The sequence below is a fragment of the Mycteria americana genome, chromosome 2, assembly GCF_035582795.1.
Source record: "Mycteria americana isolate JAX WOST 10 ecotype Jacksonville Zoo and Gardens chromosome 2, USCA_MyAme_1.0, whole genome shotgun sequence".
In the NCBI taxonomy this organism is placed as follows: Eukaryota; Metazoa; Chordata; class Aves; order Ciconiiformes; family Ciconiidae; genus Mycteria; species Mycteria americana.
In genome coordinates this window covers 122,596,808-122,613,760 of record NC_134366.1, presented here as the reverse complement: position 1 = coordinate 122,613,760, position 16,953 = coordinate 122,596,808, and the positions used below count along the sequence as shown (strand labels likewise).

At 39.5% G+C, this 16,953-nt stretch overlaps 1 protein-coding gene and 1 long non-coding RNA gene across 4 annotated transcripts in view; one reads left to right on the top strand and one right to left on the bottom strand.

Moving 5' to 3' along the window:
- ROCK1 (Rho associated coiled-coil containing protein kinase 1) overlaps positions 1–11,587 on the top strand; it is a 94,531-nt gene extending 82,944 nt beyond the window's left edge. For both annotated transcript variants that reach the window (XM_075494456.1, XM_075494457.1), the window contains 5 exons: positions 1,744–1,832; positions 3,265–3,343; positions 3,463–3,724; positions 4,509–4,716; positions 10,081–11,587. In XM_075494456.1, the coding sequence (XP_075350571.1) occupies positions 1,744–1,832; positions 3,265–3,343; positions 3,463–3,724; positions 4,509–4,716; positions 10,081–10,084 (642 nt within the window). In that variant the 3' untranslated portion in view covers positions 10,085–11,587. The remainder of the gene's footprint in view (positions 1–1,743; positions 1,833–3,264; positions 3,344–3,462; positions 3,725–4,508; positions 4,717–10,080) is intronic.
- LOC142406070 (uncharacterized) lies at positions 6,921–16,888 on the bottom strand. 2 transcript variants are annotated; one of them, XR_012774425.1, is made up of 3 exons: positions 15,308–16,888; positions 9,683–11,914; positions 6,921–8,579 (listed from the first exon to the last, which is right to left on the bottom strand). It is a non-coding gene; the product is annotated as an uncharacterized LOC142406070 (long non-coding RNA). The 2 variants fall into 2 exon arrangements; XR_012774426.1 differs by having other exon boundaries at positions 9,683–9,768.
- Positions 16,889–16,953: the final 65 nt, after the last annotated feature.

Here is a 16,953-nt window from a genome sequence, read left to right as displayed (position 1 = left end):
AGGAGGCTCACACCATTACAGTTTAGTACCTATTCGAGTTGATCAGGCTTTCTATTAAAGAATCCTGACTGAGGGGCTGAAAGCCCTTTTAGTCAGGGGGAAAAACACCCTTTGTGGCTTTTTTAGATGCATTTCAGTACGCAGCTTGCACAACATGTTTTTAAAACACTATAACAAAACTTGTTAAGGTAACTTTCATATTCAGGTTTTGAGGTCAGACTTCAAGTCCTGTGTAGTTAGGAAGTTCACCCTCCTCTTGTAGGAGGAGTAAAAACCATTTACTTAAATTGTCAGTATCTGCATTGTGCAGAAACCCATTCAATTACCTAGCTGTAATTAGAATTAAAGATGAACTGTTTGTGTATTCACACTCTCTTGCTTTTCTGTCCTTTCTCCTGCTTCTGGGTCGTATTATACCTGAATCTGGAGCTCAATATAGACAGAGCAGTCAGTCTACCTCTTTTTAATCCTCTTTAGTACCTCATACCTTTTAATACGTTGTTTCTAAAACATTTGAAACTGCAGGGAGGGAATGGCCACAGCTGTCACTGAGCTTATGCTTATGGACAGTTTTAGCAAAGACGTTGGACTGGCAGCTCCCAGTGAAGAGCAACAGGCAGTGAATTCTGCAGGCTTGAACTAATCTAAGTGCTTAGGTTAGAGGTGTTTGATCTTAATTGGCCTGTAGGTTACAAAACTTTTTTTCTGAGCAGCTTGCTTTGTTTTTCCTGTCATATGAACAAATGTTTGTAAGTCTGTGTGATTGTGAGCAGCCCTGGAAGGGTGTCTATGTAGTTTAGGTTGAGGACAACATCACTGGGCTTTTTGGGGTGGGGAACGGACACTGCAGGCATACTCAGCATTTGAGAATTCTCTTGGAAATGGGGCCTGCAGTCCATTCTTGCTCTAAAACTCACTGCCTTCCCAGTAGCTCTTTCTTATTCCGCAGAATCCCGTGCATTCTGGAGTACTCCAGTTTTTCAGTGGCATGGGATAGGTATAATATATTAATATGCAGATTTTGAGCAAGAACTTTTAAAACACTTGGGGGAAAAAACTAATCAACATATTACCAGATGTTTCTGTTCTTTAACATCTTTACCACTCTGGAAAAAACTGTGTGGTTTGACCTTTAAAGTGACACGTAGCAAAAGAACGTCTATTTCTTTTCTCCTCCTCTGCAAACTTACTGTCTCAGTGTATTCCTAGATTTGGAATGTACACCAGACCTCTGTTTCTGCTATTTCATTTTGGCTCTTTATTTTACCAGTCCATTAAATTGAAAGTGTAGGAAATAGTTAGCTGGAGCTGTGAGAATCTCTTTTAGCCCACCATTAGTTTGGTGCGAAGTACCAGTGAGTCTTGCAGGTCTCTAGAACAAGAGAAGTTTACAACTGTATCAATAAGTGATAGATTCTGCACTCCAGGATTTTCTCAGTGATACAGTAATTTTCACAGTAACATGCCAGTAGCAACTGAAATTTGTGCGTTTGTGGACAAGTCATCACACAAGACATTCCAAAGTCATCACAAGCATTTTAGGGTGCTCCAGTGACAACACACAGTCACTGCAGCCTGTAGCATTGCACAGCTGTCAGTAGTATAGCTGCCTGCATGATGATTTAAATATCTCCTGATATCAGTTTAAAAACCTTATTTCACTCAGGCTTTTTATGTGCATATGGGATAAATGTTGCTTTTTAAAATGCAATTTTAACTTGGTTGTACCCTTTCTTTCCCCAGTATGTTGTGGTGAGCAGTAAAAAGATACTGTTCTACAATGATGAAAAGGACAAGGACCAGTCTAATCCATCCATGGTACTAGATATAGAGTAAGTAAAGAAGTTACTGTTAGTTTTGGATACAAATTGGCAAAAGAGCATTGTGTGTGAGATAACCGATAACAAATCTAGAAGCTTGGAATCAAAATTCCATAAATAACTTTTAATTTCCCATACTAGTTGGAAAACGTCTGTTTATCTGTATTTCAGGGTGGTGTTAACAGAAGATACTACTTCTTCTTTGTCCTAAAGTTAGAGCTAAAAGTTAGAGAGAAAATTAAATACACAATAGTGTGGCGCTGTCTGTAGTCACTAGTCTGAATTTACAGAAATGAAGAGCCTTGTCTCATTATGACACAGAAGGGTCAGAGACAGTAAAACCTACATATTATGCTATCTCTTTTCATGATTCAGCATAATGACTGGCTTTTCCAGTTGCTTCAATAGCTGCTTTCTAAAGCAGAGTATGATAGTTGTGGGATAGATAGGGAACTGGCTGTCTGATTTTAGGTCTCATCCTCTTGCTTCATACCTTTTTCTTGCTGTCTCAGAAAGGATCAGCGTTAATCAAGCCCAAAGCATTTGTACTTTTTCCAGATGGTTTCTGTTTAGAGTGACAAAATAAATGAATTGTGATCCCTTTACATTGGTTATACATGAAGAAAATTGTGTCAAATATCACTGAAGCCCATTGCTGATACATGACTGAGTGTGATGTTTGAACAGCTGATCGACATTATGGGGCCTTATAGAGTAGTAATTGAAAAAAGGTTTTAAAATTCATGAATAGGTCTATCAGTGACTAACAAATACAGTGGTCTGGAAGGAATCTCAAACTCAGGAAGTGCTTAAGCTGCCAATTGCTCGTAACCAGGAAAAGAGTTATTTTATCTTTGAGTTGTTTCTTACTCTCTTCTCATAAACATCTGTTACGGCAACTGTTGAAAACAGGATGTTGGGATAGATGGACTTACAGTCTTGACCCAGTATAAGATGATGTTTGTTCCCATTTTAATAGCATTTTCAACAGCTGGTGCCCTAGATTGCCTTTTGTGATGTTCTGGCATTCATTGTTGATCAACTGATAACATGATTGAGTAAAAAAATTAGTGAGTAGTACTATACTTCATACGGTTACTTCCATCCAGGCTTATCAATAAGCTTTTCTAGCAATAATCAGTTAGATTTCCCAGTGTTCTGAGGAAGAATTTGAAAACCTTTTTCATGGGTAAATTTGCCATGATGGATCTTGAACCCATTATAAGATAACCCTTTTTCCATGCTATGAAATGTTTTGGTCTTATTTGGGTAGACAAGATCTATATGGTTTATGAATTAATTCCTAAAATCATATTGCAGCCTTGAAGTATGTTGTATTGCTTGCATAAACAAGATTTATAAGAACTTCAAAGCACTTTGATAACTGTTTTAAAAACATACATAGCCTTTTAGCATTTTCTGATTCATGTTTCTTCTAATCTAGTAAGCTGTTCCATGTCCGGCCTGTAACTCAAGGAGATGTATATAGAGCTGAAACTGAAGAAATTCCTAAAATATTCCAGGTAAAAAGAAGTGTATTCTCATTTCTATTTAACTCTCTTGAAAAAGTTTGGTGGCTTCTTTGAAAAGTATATAAAAATACATAGTGCTTCAACAATGACACAGCAGTATTCTTTTTCAGATTCTCTATGCTAATGAGGGGGAATGCAGGAAGGATTTGGAGGTAGAACCAGTACAGCCGGCAGAGAAGACAAATTTTCTAAATCACAAAGGCCATGAATTTATTCCAACGTTATACCACTTTCCAGCCAACTGTGAGGCCTGTGCCAAACCTCTTTGGCATGTCTTTAAACCCCCTGCTGCCCTAGAATGTCGAAGATGCCATGTGAAGTGCCATAGAGACCACTTGGATAAAAAGGAGGAATTAATTGCACCGTGCAAAGGTATACTTGTGGTTTTTTGCATTCTGTGTTCTCTGCGTGTTTAGCCGGACCTGCTAAACTATCAAAGGCAAATAAAAGCGCTTTAGTTTAAAAGTTTTCTACTCTTTAGTTTTATGATTTTAGATGTGAAGGGTGCTATTAAAATAATAGGCTGTTAATACCGCTTATGAACAGGCGGCTGCGGCAAGCCCCTGTCGGGAGCCCTTTGGTGGTGTAACTGATGTGGCTCTGCTGAGGGCCCTGAGAGCACAAGGCTCCCTAGAGGTTTGTGCCCAAGTACTGGGCAGCTTCTTGGTTCCCAGACCATTCTTTCTCTTATACACGGCCCACATTAGGGACAATGCAGTGGCTGCATCACCAAGCTGTGCTAAGACCTTGAGGAGTGGCTCTTCAGCCACTTCACGGATTGGAGTAAAGGTTTCCTCTCTGTGCTCCTGTGAAGTGGAGTATTTGGGGTATGTACTATGGAAATCAGCCATAAGGCACCCACACAACTTTCCAGCTTATTAAGACTTCAATTAGTGTAAGTTTTCTCATATCTTGAATATTAACGTTAGAATCAAGAATCTTAATGCAAAGCGACAAATATTGAAAGAAACTGTATTCATAATTTGAATAACTGTATTCATAGTTCGTTGTCTTCCAAAAATATATAAACAATTCCAATACAAGTATGTATATAGGTGCCATTATTCTTTCCAGTGGCACACCTCGTATGTCATAATTCTTATTTTGATAACAAGTCCTAGTTTTCACTGAATCATCTTTCTCTTTTTACTTATAGTGAGTTACGATGTAACCTCAGCAAGAGATATGTTGTTATTGGCATCCTGTCAAGATGAACAGAAGAAGTGGGTGACTCATTTAGTAAAGAAGATCCCTAAGACACCACCATCTACTTTCGTTCGTGCTTCTCCTAGAACTATGTCTACAAGATCCTCAGCAAATCAGTCATTCCGAAAAGTTGTTAAAAATACTTCTGGAAAAACTAGGTGAGAAACTACAAAAGCTCCAGATCTTTTTAACAACAACAACAAAAAAATCTCTGTTTATAAATCTTATTTAATGTGAAATTGTGAAATAATTCCATAGTTATGACAGTTGAACTGCTGATCTAAATCTTTGCTCAAATCCTGAAAGAAGGAACAGACGTGATTCTCCTGCTATTGTGGTGAATTTATCAGTTCTTCACATTTGGAAGGGTGCTGTAGAGATGGCAGTGCCTGGCCTGCCAAGGCATGTGAGGGAGCTGGCAAGGCTCAGTAGATATATCAGCAATGGCATTTAACTGCAAGGATGATCTGCATAGTCGTTCATGGACTGACTCATTGAGCTTGCATAAGCTAGAAGTCTTCTGCAAATGTGGGTGAAATGAGAAACTTACAGGAGGACATAAAAAGAAATCTGTGACCAGCAGTTAAGAACATGTAGCTGTGCCAGAGTACTTGGGGGAGAAGCCATATTCACAAACACTGAACAAAGTCTCAGTTTGCCAGTTATAGTTCAAATGGCAGGAACTGAATTATGATGTGCTTTTACATTTTTCAACACTGGCGCTTAAGCGAGCCAAAGTTGTGAAACACAGGAACACTTCTGATTTGTGGGGAGATTTCCTGGGAAGTGGGCAGTTTTTCCTTACAGTCTTCACTGTAAAAATCTGTTGAAAACAAGGGTGAGTGCAATGGAAAAGCACACAGTGATAAACCCAGGTTAAGAAGAATGACTGTAAAATCAGAGTTTGCTTACTAAATAATAGTGTCTTCAGTATTGTACCAAATAAGGGCAAATCGGTAATTGCTAATTTCAGGGGGTTTCAGTCATGTTTGTTATGTACTTATGTGACACGTACTTGTACAACAAAATCTTGTTAAACTGTTTGGCTTGTCTACAAAATGTCCATTTCTCCCAACTTCCAATAGCTTTTATAGAGCTTTACAGTGTTTCCAAACTTGTTTTCTTTCAGTCCTCAATTTTCCAACATTTACTGAAAAATGTTAGACCCCTCCATAGGCTTTAGCCAGATATTTTAAGAATTTTGGATATAAATCACACCTGCTGATTTTAAAATATGCATTATTGATAGCCGTTGTTTAACATCATCTTTATTTACAATAGGACTGTTGAAGAAGTACTCCTGTTCTGTGGTTGAGAAAAATATGAAGTGCTTTTATGTATCGTATGATACATTTATTTGAACAATAATTAGGATTCTAGAAACTAGTTACTAAAGGAAGACCTTTTAAACAGGCAGATAAAGATAACAGAATTACTTAGAACTGGTTAAAGAGCTCTGTTACTGATTAGTAAGATTTTCCAGTGAGTCTTGGACCACCTAAGACTGAAAGAAAAAGCATATCATGTTAATACTTAAAAGGATTAGATGGAACGATTTTGATACTGAATGGTCATCCCACCCCAAATTCTGGAAAAACACCCCAAAACTGATAATGCAAAATTCATTAATACAGGTTAAAAGAGTTTTTAAAATGTGACACTGAAATAATGCTAGTCAACATTGCTTACCGAAAAAGATGTCAAATTAACTGAGAATCTTTTGATGAGGTAGCATTCTTGGACAGTAAAAAAAAAAAAAACCCAAACCAACCAACTCCCCCAAAGCCAACCAACCAACCAGCCGATGGGGTTGGAAAGAATTATTTTAAATACACCATTTGCATGCATCTTTAAGCAGTATTAATTGGAACGATCTAAAACAACACTTGGAAGATCATAGTCCTGATTGTACATTGTAGAAATCATCGTCTGTTACCGAGTATACAGATTCTTCCCTCCCCCCTGCCAAACCTTACTTATGTAGAGTTCACTTTGTAAAGATGGTGCATACTTCTTTATTTCACATTTAGATCGTTGTAGACTTTCTTTTCCAAAAGACTGTTTGAATTGTATTCTGAGTGTGCTTTCCTTTCCATTTGCCCTTGCGAGGTCCTCTGGTAGCTGTAATAACCAGATTTTTTTTAAGTTCTGTTGCAACGTTTGTTTCCAACTTTTGGGAGGGTCTTCAGCTGCAGTTACTGTAATATATCTCATGCTAGGGTGTGAAGGGGGAATTTGCATCTGCACACACAGATAATTAAAAAAAGGGGGGGAGTTAAAAACCTACTATTGGCAAAACAGCTCTGGTATTCAGATGTCTCGTAGCTGTTAGCTTTTCAATAGATTTTTTTTTTTTTTCCCCCCCAGCATAACCATGTGATTTTTCAGGGTTTTCATTTCAAGATCTTAACTGTTTTCCAGGCGTTTTAGAGCTAATTGGAAAAGCACAGCAGCTTTCATCCATACTCTTTTATGGGAGCAAATCCATTTTCTTAAATCAATTCATTGATTCTTTTTCACTCTGTCTTAATAGAAATGCTGGTTTGGGGTTGCATTTTAGCAAGAACAGGTTTGCAGCTAATCTCTTATAGAATGAACAGATTTACATATTTTAAAATTTACAGTAGCTTTTAAAGGAATGGGTCTGTGTGGGGAGATCACTTATTCAGACAATTTCTGTTGTTAATCCTATTGGCATTTGTTGTGTGAGAGTGTTAGAGAATCATAGAAATACGCAAGTAGTGAACGGGAACTTTTTTAAAAAATGAGAAACACCATCTTTAAAGCTCTTTTTTTAAGATCCTAGAGATACAATGAGCCTAATATCTCACCAGCACCAGAAGGAGGAGAGCTGCACATTCCTGCACTTTATCTTGTGTCAGCTCATGCTTCACAGATTACCACAGTAAACTGGTCTATTTTGCAGCAGAGAATTAATCCAGGAAAATTCTCACTAAAGAAAAGCCAAAAAACCCAAAGCTTAACAACAAAAAAACCCCAACCCTAACCCCACAAAAGAAAAGCATGTGGTTTTCTGTTGGGTTAGGAAGTTGCAATGGTTCATGGAAGAGTCCAGAAAGCACCAGATCTGTCTCAAGAATGGAAGGAGGAAAGGTGAAGATGGTTGTCTTGCACTAGCGAAGTATCAGGTCAGATCAGCTGTTCAGAATACTGCAGCCTTGCATTTTGTCCATCTGCCCTAGTGTACGGCCTCTGCTCACAGCTTTCTCCATCACCCAATGGGATCTTCCAGGTTCTTGGGAAGAAATAAAGCTCTTAAGTTTTCTGGAAATTGAGAAGTTAATACCCACGTGGTATCTTATCTCTTTAACTTCTTGAATTTTTCTAACAGACTGTGATGTGAATCAAACAGTTAACATTTATATTACTCTTCTAGACTGAGCTCAAATCCATCAGTGAGTTTGATGACATAATTGATATTTGACCTTAGAAATCTTGCTTCTTAGTGATGTCTAATACTCACATAGCTTCTTAGAACATATGATTAATTGACAGCAAACTGTTTTAACACTGCATATTGCAGGCACCGAGTATGGAGGAAGAAGCATATTGAGCATAAGCAATTTAGAGAGGCAGAGTACTTGACCAGCAAGACTGCTAGGTATGTGCGTGCTGCCGGCCTGTCATGCTGCATGGAGATGTGTGCAGGAGGCAGGTGGGGAGCCCCTGCACCTCGCTGATGCTTGAGGAGCTGCTTGGGCGGCTTTGTGGCACGCTCCATCCCCATCAGACAGCTGCCACTGGGTTGACTGGAATGTAGTGGGGCTTGCGTGGCACCTGCAGAGCAATGTGAGCAAACAGTGAAAAGATTCAGAGTTACACTGAGCAAATAAGCATTAGAAAAAGGTCAGATAGAAACTTATCTTTCAAGCTATTCTACTGTGGATGTTTTTGTGACTTTCTCAGACAAATTTGATGTTAGTTGTGTCTGTGAACTAGACAATCGCTGCTGTGATATAGTATGGCCAACCTGTGCCCTGGTATCACTACATATTCCATCCTGTGTGTTTAGAAAGAAGAGGCATTGGAGTTATTTTAGGCAAATTCACTTCTGATGTACCAGATGTTTAAATTTAGATTATTAAATAAATTTACAATGGATCTTATACTGAACACTTAACTGGTGATTCCACAGTAGCTGAGCTAATCTGACAGCCTGTTGCTACATAAGGGGGAGGATTTTCCCCCTCTGTCTTCCTTCCCTGCTCTTCTGTCAGTGGATCCTGGGTAAGTGCTTGAAATGATCCATTTTGGACCCTTCCATGAAGGTCCACAATTCAGTTTCCTGACTGTCAAAAAAATGTAGACTTATCTTGCTGAGCTAGTGAGTGGAACTAGCCCGCTGAGAAGTGCAGTGATTGCCAAATCTGAGGACAGGTAAGTCGGAGGGTGCTCCCCTGGGGTCAGGAAGGTGATAAAGTGAAGAACAGCGGTCCCTTTTCCTTTCAGGAGGCAGCGTGTTGTTAGATCAGCTTCTCTGAACTCAAGACACTGCACTCTGCAGTTTTCATCCTGACCTCTTTACCTAGATGTGGGAGTAAGAGAAGCAGTGATGACTTTTATGGGATATATGTGTTTAGCTTTTACTAAGTATCTGAAAATTGTTCTCTTGTCAGACAGTATAGCAGAACTTGATGGAGTCCTACAATGAAAGCAGGCATTAGCTATTTTGTCGAATGGATATAGGCTTTAACACATATGTTAAGACATTTTAGTACATTTCATTTACGGTCTGATCCACCTTTCTTTGCAGTTGGTAGGCAGCACTTCATTGACTTCGTGGAGAGGTGTATCGGGCCCATTCAAAGGACCTTCATGCATAAGTTCATCTTAAGTTCTATTCCTCATTTTAGTAACTTATCACTAGTAAATATGAAGCAGAACTTCATGATGAACTTGCTAGCATTTGCAGTACTGCTTCTAGATCTGAAACTACACGTCATAGTTTATAGTATGCTAATTTATACACATTGTATCAGCACAGTTGAGGTGTTTTGTTTTAATATATTTGGACTTGGGCACCTGATCAAGTTAATGCATGTTTAAAAAAAAAAACCAAAAAACAAACAAAAAACCCCCAAACAAACAAAAAAAACAAACCACCTGAACAACCAAAACTCCTGTGCATCAGATGAGCTGTGGCAACTGCATGTGCGTGCTCTTAGCCCTATACAGAGCCTCTTCTTGTCCTGCAAGTGAAAAAGGGTCACCTTGCATTTGCCGTGAATACACCCATGATTGTTTACTCTTAATCATTTACCTGTAAAGCTGCAGTAATATTATCATCTCTCTGTGTTCATTTAATGTTGTTTGAAATTAAGAACAGTTTGTGGAAGATTGTGTAGGTATGATCTTAGTTTTGTACCATGTCAATTGAAAAAATACTTCGTTAACATAAAATAAAGTACTTTCTTCACCAAAGCTCTTGGCAAACATGCACTAGTGTTATGAAGCTAATTTTTATATTTGTTATTAATTGTCTGTTTTCTTCTTTGTTCCAGCTAACCACACGTACAGTGCTTAATGGAATCTCATGGGATGCGGTCTGAGAAACAGGGCTTTTTTTTAACCACACAGAGCAGTGCAGACGGGCTGTTGTTCCTTTCAACATAACTATCACAGGCTTCAGGGTTAAGATTGCTATTACTGTCTCCTCCTTGCTTTGGCACAAAAGCACGCTGAGGGTGTTTAATTGCGGGTTTGCCTAAAGGTAGATTAGATTAATTATTACTATGTAATGCAAGTTAAAGCAAATAAAGCTTAGCTAGGTGTATAAAAAAAGGTGCTGCCTTTTTGGATTTAAAAAAAAAAAAGCCTGTCAATCACGATGAAATGCAGCCAACTTTCTTCGTATCAGTGAAAGAAAAGGACTGTTTACCCTGTGAAAGGGATATTTATGTCAAGATGAGCATATGAAATGGAGTAGAGGAGGAAGGTTTCTCAATGAGAAGGACTGCAATTGCTTTCAAGACTCAAAGTTGTGCTCTTGAAGACTGCAGAACTAGCTTAAAAATGAAGCCTTATCACTTGAACTTCAGTGCCTTCACTGCAGAGTTCTTAGCCTTAATGCTAACCACCCACTATGGAATGGATCAAAGTGATAAATGTTTTGCATTATGCTTTACAAAATACTGATTCAGCAGGTTTGTAAAGAGGGGAAAACAAGTAATTGCCTTTAATCTATGCATTTTTTTGCCAAGCCATACTGAATTATTTTACTATTAGAGGCATTAGAAACTAACAGTAAAAAGAACCACCAAGTTTGGAAGCATATTTTGGGGTACATCATTTCTATAACTGTATAATGTATTGCCTTACAATTTTAAGTGATAACATAAAGTTAACAAACATTTAAGAAATATATGCACTGTTTGAAATGTAAATTATTCTTAGAACACTTTTACTGGGTTTTACATTGTCCTTTTAGTGCCTTAAGTTGAGATAATTGTATTATTGCCATGTCAATAAATGTAGAAATCTAAAACTAAACAAAGGAAACCTCTAAAAAACTATTGCATATCAGTGGTTTTTACTGAATTTTAATTGGTTGAAGTATTGTAGATGCTAGATGCATTTTCTAAATTAAGTACAATCTTTGAATGAGAATTCCTCTTACAAAGAAAGACTGATTCTGTTTCATAAGCCAAGAGATGTGTAGGCAATGCAAAAAAAAAAAAGCATATAATACAAAAGCTCTGGGTAATTCAGGAATTTCAGTAAATGCTGTCAGACTCTTGCTTTGTAGCAGGAATACATTCATGGTATGGGCAGTATGGTTTTATTTTATTTTATTTCTTAACCAAATACCTCCTCAGTAATTTATAATGGCTTTGCAGTTGTGTATTAAATAAGAAGCACTGGAAAACTGATTCGTCCTTAGGACGATTTGCATGTTTCAAGTGGTATTGAAAGCCGCACTGATGGATATGTAATAATAAACATATCTGTTATTAATATGGTAATGACTCTGTGCTCATTTAATGAGAAATAAAGTAATTTATGGAAAGACCCTTTTGAAAATGACTGGCATGGTGTTTTCTCCCGACTGCAACTTATACATCTTTCTAAGCATTCAGACACTGCAACAGCTTCTAGTCCAAGGTGCATTTGCAACGTAATGCTTAGGGGACTCTGAAACATTTTTTTATTATTCTACATGAATAATACAATTTTTTTTTCATTCCCTTCTTCTCATGGCGTGCTGTAGTATGCTGTAGTAGCCTAATTTATATTTATTATTCAACCACCACCCTGAGCTTGCCTTGTGATTGCTTCATCCTTCATGATACAGGTTTGGAGCTTCAGAAATCCCACTTATTTGGGGGAAGGAGAACCCTGTTCAAAAGACAAAAAACTGTGTGTGGGGGTTGTTGGTGGGGTGTTTTGGTGGGGTTTTGTTTTGGTGTTGTTTTGTTTTTGGTTTTGGTTTGTTTTGGTTTTTTTTTTGTTTTTTTTTTTTTTGGAACAGCCTGTGCATCCCATGAGGCTGGCTGGCTGTAAATCTCCCTGGGTAATCCGCCAAGGCCTGCAGAACAATGTACTAGTAAGGACAAATTACATGCAAATGATTGTATGTCCTTTGAAGGTCACAGAGCTGGGAAGTATAGAAGTAGGTGATGTAATTTTAGAAAGTTCCTCTGTGTTGAGCTTGCTGTATCAGAAACGTCAGCAATGGATGGAGCACAGCAAAAACTATCTTCCAGATCACCAGTCACATTGACTGTTAGCTTGCAAAACAATACAAGGGATAATTATGACCTGCTTTAATCTCCTATCACATATCCAGAGGGGAAATAATATAGTAAGATGATTAAACATATCTTACTTAAATACATACATTATTATAGGAAATTTAGAGCAATAGCAAAGGCCTATGGTCAGGTCATTCTCCAGACCCAGATTAGGTTTTGGATTGCTTTTCCGCTTTCCTTTGTGTAACTGGCTACCTCTACAGGCTCAAAAACTCTTGCTTGAATAATTTCTTAATAAAAAAAAGTCACATCTTCTAGTTCTGTATTTTATGAATCTGAAAAATATCATAAAAACTGTTATGAATAGATAATGACTGGTGGGAAGAGGGAAGGATTGTGGGAAAAATGGGTTTGCTCTACAGACTGGCACATAGTGTCATTTCTGTAGCTTTTTATAATGCTGAAATTCTGCAATTCTTTTTAAATGCTGATTTTGCTTGGGAAAGAAGCAGCAGACATAATGACATGTAAAATTACATTGACTTGTATGTCTGGGATAAGTTGCAACTAAAATGCTGTAATAATAAAGTCTAGACATGCAAATTACAGTTTGCGTTCTGGTATACTGATGTTGGCACTTGTTTACTGTAAGCAAGGTGCCTATCTACAGGAATAGCTATACTTTGAATAACAAATTCAGCCAAAGGTTTCTACTGCTAGGAAAAGTAATGCCTATGATCGCAACTGTGCAAACAGATATTTCAGGGGAAAAAAAAATAGTTGTTACTAAACTTTTAGCAAGCATCAGCTTTACTATGCAGAAAAAAATAATCAGTGTGCTGCTCTGTTCACTACAGCTCCATTTTTTCTGGCTCCTGCCTTCTTATTTTGCTTAGCTTGCTTTTACGCTTCTCAGTAATAATTCTTCTTACAGGAACATTTGGCCTACACTCATCCAATACAGTGCCAGAGTCATCAGGAGATGTGAACGTGTAAGCTGTGAAGAGCCAACATAAATCAACCTGGCTTTGTTTGTATCAGTGAAGCTGTAGTTTTACACGCTGTTTGAGAAATCGAGAAGTCTAGATTCTTACGTGATCATTTTTTGTTGATTTGCCTCCACTTTTTTTCCATTTTCTATTACTGTATTAGGTTGAAAGTTCATTAACATTGGTAGAATGCCAACATCTGCTCTTTTTCATTCCCTCTTCAAGCCTCCCTAGTCCTGCTGAAGGAAACAGGAAAAGAAAATGATAAGAGTAGCTAACTGTAGCAAAACAGCCTGGGTAATAAAAAAAGGATTCAGCCTCTCCCACAAACAGGATTCAGCAGCAGCCACCGAGGCTGTAGCCAGGAGTGAGTCAGGAATCATGCAGTGAGAGGAGGGGCAGCAGGTGCTGAGCTTCCCTCTGAGCTGGTGAACTCTACTGGGAATTTTTAATGCACTAGTTACAAACATAAAAAATGCAAAGTTTTGTTCTCTTTCCTTCCCCTAGGTGTACATTCATAGTGACCCAGAACACAAAAAGTTTGAAAACCACTTTAAATGGAACGGGTAACACTGAAATGGGGGATAACTGTGTATGTTACTTTAAATATCTCCTGGATCACTACATTTTTCTTTACCCTGCCATTACATTTTCTATATCATCTATTATGAAAAGTCACACCTTATTGACACTGCATTTTTCAGTTTGTAGTTGCTGTGAGATAGGGATCAAATGTAGCAGTGGCTTTCAGGTTGGGAGTGCCTAGGCTGTGCCACACCCTGGGCCCCTAAGTCAGCCCTAGGAGCTGCTACTGCACAGGGCAGCCACGGTGATCTGTGTCTGGGCCTCGCTCAGCCCTGCGTGGTGCTAGGAAGATGGTGCACACCAGAGTTTTGTTTGAGTATCTTGTTTCTGTTCCTCATTTTCTGGGTGCTCATTTGGAGACAGTCAAGGTTTGCAGTGCAGGAAGGTGGAATGCTGACCTTTATAATGAAAAAGAACTTTTCTTTAAACACGTAAAGCACTGTAACATATCAGGACATTGGAAAATAAGACCTAAAGCACTTAAAACTAGGATTATTTTGAGTTTAATATGCATAGCAATTATCTGCAAGACAGGAGTTAGTAATGTGATTTGATCCTACCTCTGCTGTGAATACGCGCTCATTAGTGTTTAAAGCCTGAAGATACATAGAAAGGTTCCTAAGAACATTGTTCCCCACAGAAAATAAAATGTATGTTAATAAATGCACCTGTCAATATATTGGATGAGGATAACACATCTTTCCTTCTAAAGAAACAAGAAATGTAAACGCAGTACTTCAATTCCTGAGACTCTGGTTATTTAAAATGGAGACTACCTTCTTTGTTCTATCGCAGGCATCACAAAGGTGCCTAAAGCTTGCCTTGCTAAGGGGCTTGCCTCGCTTCCCCACGCCTTTCGCTGTATCGCAGCTCCCGCTTGTGCCATCTGAGGGTACGCATACTGCTTGTGCTCCTCAGAACTGAGCCACGGGAGACTTCATAGAGTAAAAGCCTTTGTAAACAGATCTGGACTTGCTCTGACCCATCTTCCAGCATTAATAAATCCTGCCGGGCCTGTTGGCCTGCACACAGTACAGTGCTAATGACACAGCCCCAGCTTTTGGATCCAAGCTGGCTTGCATCCGGCCAGCTCAGGATGGGAAGCAGCCGTGCTCGGGTGGCCCTGCAAAAGGCCACAGAGACACAGCCGGGGCAGGCAGTTCCACTGTCCCCGTGACCCAGCCCGGGGTTCCCTCAGGGCTTGTCTTCACTAAGAAAAAAGATGCATTTAATAACATTCAACCAATCTGCTAAAATGTTAATGTCATCAAGGTAATCAGTACTTCATATTTATACATCAGGTTGCACTCTTTGTCTCTATACTCCTTACATCAGTTTGTCTACGATTCAAGGAAACCAGCATCTATTGATCACCTCCTTACGCAAAAAGGCACAAAGCTGTGATGGCAGGAAGAGGCCTACACGATCTCGGAGGAAAGAAGAGGGAGGTCGTGATTCTTCACCTTGTGGAGGTCGGGAAGAGTTTTCCTGCAGCTACAAACCCCGATTCTTCTCTTTCAGCACAGCACCCCCTAGTGCCCTTGCCAAACGAACGGGCTGCCATTGCCTGAGACCTGATGCTCTAAGGGTTACTCTAAAGGGAAGAATGTATTCAGTGCAGCTTCAGACTGTAGAGCATTCACTTTTCATTTAGGTGTCACGAATAAATGGGCTCTATATAGGTCACTGTTGGTATTAAGAACAAATGGCTAGACTGGAGACATCCTGCACTCAGATGCACAGGCAGACAGCTGGGGTCTGCTCTCACTTGAACAGACACTCTGCAGGATCTCACCCTAGAACTGGATTAAAGCTTTTCTAGAAAGCTCCTTCAAGCAAGTCAAAGTAACAGAAGATTCATCACCCTTGCTGGTAAACTAACAATGCTTAAATCACCTTAGTAACTGGAAACTCCATCTTAATTCAAGATCCAGCTTAAATTTCAGCATACCACCCACTGGAGCTTCTCTGTGAAATGTAATCCTTGTACCCCAAAACCTCCTTTTCACGTATAGGAGCCTCCACTGGACAATAAAATCAACTTTCCTTTTTCTTCTCCATGACAAACTGAAAAGACTGACATTTCTAAGCCTTCCATCTTAAGGCTTGCTTTCATGCCCTGGATTGTTTTTATGGCCATTTTGTCTCTCCTCCTTCAACTGTTTGGAATTGAAAATCACATTTGGCAAGCAGCATGTTTATCAAGGAAAGATCCTTCTTGTTTTGGGTATCACTTCCATAGCAAAAGCAGGGCCTGAAGTGCAAATGCAGACAACCAAACGGCGGCAGAAGCTCTTACAGCTGCAGCTGGTGAGGGCAGTAGTGTCGGGTTTCTAGAGGTGGTAGCGAGGAGGGGTCTGAGGAAGGCACATTTCTGGCATTCTCTTCCTTTTTATATGTTTAAGCACTGCTTTAATTTCTTTAATAACAGCCTAATACCAAGAGCTTCTGTAGAAGCAGTTGAGATTCAGGTCTCCACGTCTACTGTTTTTAGTATCTCTAAAACTGTTTTTTATTGTCCTGAAGGCTCATGGCCATTACCATCACTTATCCTTCAGGGCTTCTTATGTTATCTATCACCGAATCTTAAAATTGCTGGTAGATTAATGATCCCCGCTCCCCTTAATAAAGTTCTTCTGTTGACAATTTTCTCTATTACTCTACATTTTTCTACAACCCAAACCTACTTCATCCACAACAGCCTTTTCTTTTTTCTTCCCCCCATCTTCGTGCCATCACAGCTTTTGGGCAACCCCCCAGAACGTCTATAAACCCATCTCCGCTCTTCAGCATTTCGCCGTCGACACTGATATTCCCCGCCCGCCGCACCAACAGCCGTTTCACCCCGTTCTGGGGACCGGGCTCTTGCCAGACTGCAACCCGCACACCTCAGGCGGTGGCTCTGCGCCCCGTTTGCACGCAGCAGGTTTAATCAGACCCGGCAGGCCTAGCCAGCTGCTAATCTGAGGTCGGTTATACGTTCCCGGGTTAGAGAGAAGCCCGGTATTCAGTCACGCTTTCTCGTGCGCTGCTCTCTCCCGAGAAACTACCGTTGCCCGTGGAGAGCCCACAGCCGGAGCAGGTTCTCTTCTCCGGCCTGAAGGGCAGC